This window comes from Limulus polyphemus, unplaced genomic scaffold, assembly GCF_000517525.1.
Source record: "Limulus polyphemus unplaced genomic scaffold, Limulus_polyphemus-2.1.2 Scaffold12, whole genome shotgun sequence".
Taxonomy (NCBI): Eukaryota; Metazoa; Arthropoda; class Merostomata; order Xiphosura; family Limulidae; genus Limulus; species Limulus polyphemus.
Window position 1 is genome coordinate 328,969 of NW_013665622.1, and position 4,428 is coordinate 333,396.

A 4,428-nucleotide genomic window follows, 5' to 3' on the forward strand; every position below is an offset into this window, starting at 1 on the left:
AACCACCCTGTTAGAAAAATAAAAGTGTTTTAGCTGAAGATGACTGCTACCTTGCCAAAATTTATATTTGTGTCCCCTAGCCCTACTATTCTCATTGTTAAATATAAAAAAGATGATACACCAACATTATCAATTCCCTTTACAATCTTAAACACCTCAATCAGATCCCCCCCCTAACTCTTCTTTTTTCAAGAGGAAACAATTTGAGAGATTTCAGCCTCTCGTCATATGACAACCCCTCCATCCCAGGCGCCATTCTAGTAACCCTTCTCTGAACCCTTTCCAACAATTCAATGTCTTTCCTGAGGGATGGAGCCCAAGACTGAACACAATATTCCAATTCCCTCACCCATTGTGTGACAATCTATATGATTGTCTTCTCTGAACCCTTTCCAACAATTCAATGTCTTTCCTGAGGTAGTGGAGCCCAAGACTGAACACAATATTCCAAATGTGGCCTAACCAGTGACCTGTACAATGAAAGTATAACCTTTTTAGACTTGTATTCAATATTTCTATGGATACAACCTAAAATCCTATTTGCCCTAACACTAGCAACAGCACACTGCTTGGATGATTTTACATACTGATTGACTATTACACCAAAATCCCTTTCCTTTGTAACACTATTAAGGTTATTCCCATACAAATTATACTTATAATTCAAATTTTATAACCCACATGCATTATCTTGCATTTATTATAATTAAAACCCATCTGCCATTTATTTGCCCAACTCACTAAATGATCTAAATCCGTTTGTATATCGGCAGCATCCTCTTCACAGCTAACAACACCCAAGACCTTAATATCATCTACAAATGTAAGTAATTTATTGATTATTCCTTCATCTATGTCATTATGCAAATCAAAAAGAGCAAAGGTCCTAAGAGTTAGCCCTGAGGTACCCTACTTGTGACATTAATCCAGTCTGACTGAACTCTATTTGTAACAACCCTCTGCTTTCTTCTATCCAATTTGCTAACTTATCCCCCACACCTATAGAGCTAATTTTTTTTACAAGCCTTTTATGTGGCACCTTGTCAAGTGCTTTCTGAAAATCCAGATACACCAAATCTACACCTTCACCTCATCTATATAAGCAGTAACCTTTTCAAAGAATATTAAAATATTTTTAAGGCAAGATTTTCCCTTAGTGAAACCACATTGACTATCCAATAAAATTCTAAACTTTGTTAAATGACTTTGCAAAGCATCTTTTAACAGACTTTCTAAAATGTTTCCCACACCTTGTCCATTTTCAACAACCACAAGAAGTGCATTTTTGTAATATCTTAAAAAGGACTATATCCAACCTTTGTTTTAACTAGAAATGATGTTTATAATAAAACATAGTTCATTGTAAATCATTAAATTTGTCTTAATTGATGAAAAGTTCATTCAAAATTAAAGTGACCATCTTACCCCCTCCCCTACTCTTTCCTTGAAAAGCTATGTTATGTGTTGTTGTAACAGTTTCCAGTTAATGCAGGGACCAATATATTACATTCCCAAATTCATAAGGAATTTAACTTTGCTTGAGGAATTTAGTTTTTTTTTGTTGGCTATCCCAAACGGGAATGTATGGTTCATCTGTATTCCTTTAGTTATGAACAATGAAAGTAACGATATTTCATGTATGCCAAATCTTCCTTTGGCCAAACAATACAAATGTCTAAATTAAAAAATAGCTTGTAACAGTATTAGTTTACTTTAGTTTTGAATTGAAATATATATATATATCCAGTCAACAACTATTTTCACCTCACTAATGACAACAGTCATTGCACAAACATGTCTTCTGACATTTCAGTGCTTGACATGTATCCGCAGTAATATTCTACAGGTCAGAATGTCAAAATGTGTTTGTCTTATACTTGATGGTAGTCAGTAGTTCGTGAAATGTTACTACACCAAATCACGATATCATAATGTTGTGGCCAATTCTATTCAAATGTTTTTCTTATTCAAAAGAACTTTCATGGTCTTAGTGACTAGGCCAGAACATAAAATGAGTTTCATGTGAGGAAAATACTGATATTGCAAAAGACCAGAACAAGTACATTTCTTGTGCTACTACCTCCCATAATGAAGCCACAATGGTGAAATCTTTCCTGAAATATAGATTTTTTTATCATTACCTGGAGGTTGTTTTTTCCAACTTTATTATCAAAATGTCTAAATCCCTCAACTCCCTCTATTATGCACTACAAATTCTAAAAAGCATCAAAGTTAATATTTGTGAAAAAATAATAATAATTGAGCCTAAATATAGCCTTTCACATCCACATACCTATCTAACAAAACTTTAAGAGAATCAAAACTAACAGTGTAAACAACATAACCTGGCAAAGCATTTCACAATCTTATAACTAGAACTTAAAATATTCATTTTGTCTGCATCCAAACTTTTAAACCTTAAATCTACTATCTCAAATATTCAAGTTTGTATTCTACTATTTTCATTCCACCACTTAAATATATCATCCATCAGAAACCTGTTCAAACCCCTAACAATTTTGAATACTTGAATTAAGTCTTCTTTAATGCAAACAAATGTAAAATTCTGAGTCTTCTTGCAGGTATAATTCTAGTAACCCATACCTTTCAACGGATTGAAATCCTTACTAAAATAAAGGTAGCAGAACTGAACATAAAATTCCAAATGAAACCTAACCAGCATGACAGGTTCAACTTCAAAATTCTTATAAACACAACCAAGAACTCTGTTTGCTCTTTTCACTACAGCCAAACACTCAATACTGGACTCCAGAGTTTTCACAGGTATTAATATAAGAGATATGGTATTACATGAACTGTTGTCTACAGTGTGGGAGATATCTGTAGAGAAATCAGCTGGTAAAGAATTGCAACACCAGTAATGATTAATACTTACTTTAGGACACCCATTGCACCATTTCGTGCTGCAACATGTAACACTGTATCTCCCGACTTCTCGTGATAAACATTTGTCCATGGAATTGGGTCATACTCCTTGTTCTTTAATATAAACTGGTGAAGCTCTTTAGGGTTATCTTCCTGAGCTAGATGAAGCAGCCTGAAGAAAAACTGTGATCTTCTCATAGTTTACTTCATTGAATTACAAAAACTCAATGCTCATCAATGATTTACTGTGGTATCTGAGAAAACAAAATTAATGTCAGCAGTTATTCTGTTAGAAAATATAAGCAGCACATATGAAATTCTTAGTAAATAATTTTATTTGAAAATTAAATAAAAATTATGTTAAATCTTGTCAATGAAGGTAATACTTTCAATGGAAAATTTTTACACACAATTTATCTTTTATAAGGCTTTAGTTACAAATTTCTATCACGCCATTACTACAAGTTTTATATTTTATCACGACAAATTTTATTGCATATAAAATGAGTTTTAATTTACCTTCAGAACGAACATATTAAATATGTTTTACTCAAAGGCTGTATATTTCTGATATATGTGACACTAAAACATATAAAAAAAATTAATTAAACTATACATGAATACCAATACCATTATAATATAATAAATAAAAACCCTATAAGTATACCCTGAGCGTTTTCGAAAGCACTCGGGTTATAGGGTTTTTATTCATTTCTATCAAGACTTCTTGAACCTACGTGTTTTTCTAACATCATGAAAATACCATTATAATTACATTCAAGGTCTTATATTTGTTTTATTTATGCTAATTTAAAAGTTCCTGTGCGCAAGTAATCTAAAGCCTTTAGTCTAAAACTAAGCCTAATCTATTAATCATTCTTGGTCATCAAGTTGATGTATCATTAATCTAACGAAATGTTTTCATCAAAATTAATGTTGTTAAGACAACATTTCCGACCCTTTGCAATGCCATATGGCATGCTCTCTCTCACGATGGCACAGTTCAAAGATTATTCTAATAATTATGTGATAATATTATGTACTTATGTCATTTATATATATAGTTTTTAACAGTCCTTACCATAAAAGATTATCAAGCTCAGTTAACCCATTAATTTTTATGCTACAATAATCATAACTATATTGTTTCACATGTAATCGGTAAAATTAAAAAATAAAATTGTTAGAATACCATACTTTCATAACGCTGCTGGAGGGCGTTTTACACACTTTGTAATTACAATAGGAAAATCGCTCGGATGTGGGTTCTGGAGATTTTCACACCGAATGTGACATTTTTCACTCTTTTCAACTAAATTGTTCTAATAACATAAAATAACGTTTTGGGACAATGTGGGACCTATTAGTCCATCTCAACTGTCCCACTCTCTAAACTAAACTAAAACTATTTGATATATAAATTTAAACACAAAAAAAACTTAAAGCCAGCCCATATAGTTATCAAACTTTCTCTTAAACTCACTAAGATTAACAGCCTCTTCAACATCCGAAGGCAACCCATTCCAAAGGCCAACCAACCTG

General features: G+C 32.3%; 1 protein-coding gene across 5 annotated transcripts in view; it reads right to left on the reverse strand.

Annotated features, from left to right (window-relative positions):
* The window catches only part of LOC106478753 (ankyrin repeat domain-containing protein 16-like), a 19,239-nt gene extending 15,125 nt beyond the window's left edge, over nucleotides 1-4,114 (reverse strand). For 2 of the 5 annotated variants that reach the window (XM_022382529.1, XM_022382505.1), the window contains exons 1-2: nucleotides 3,968-4,035; nucleotides 2,897-3,140 (exon numbers count right to left, since the gene is read on the reverse strand). In XM_022382529.1, the coding sequence (XP_022238237.1) occupies nucleotides 2,897-3,084 (188 nt within the window). In that variant the 5' untranslated portion in view covers nucleotides 3,085-3,140; nucleotides 3,968-4,035. Of the gene's footprint in view, nucleotides 1-2,896; nucleotides 3,141-3,405; nucleotides 3,509-3,623; nucleotides 3,853-3,967; nucleotides 4,036-4,083 lie in introns of those variants that run through there. The other 3 variants (XM_022382521.1, XM_022382517.1, XM_022382510.1) reach the window with 3 other exon arrangements.
* Between the last annotated feature and the right edge of the window lie 314 nt (nucleotides 4,115-4,428).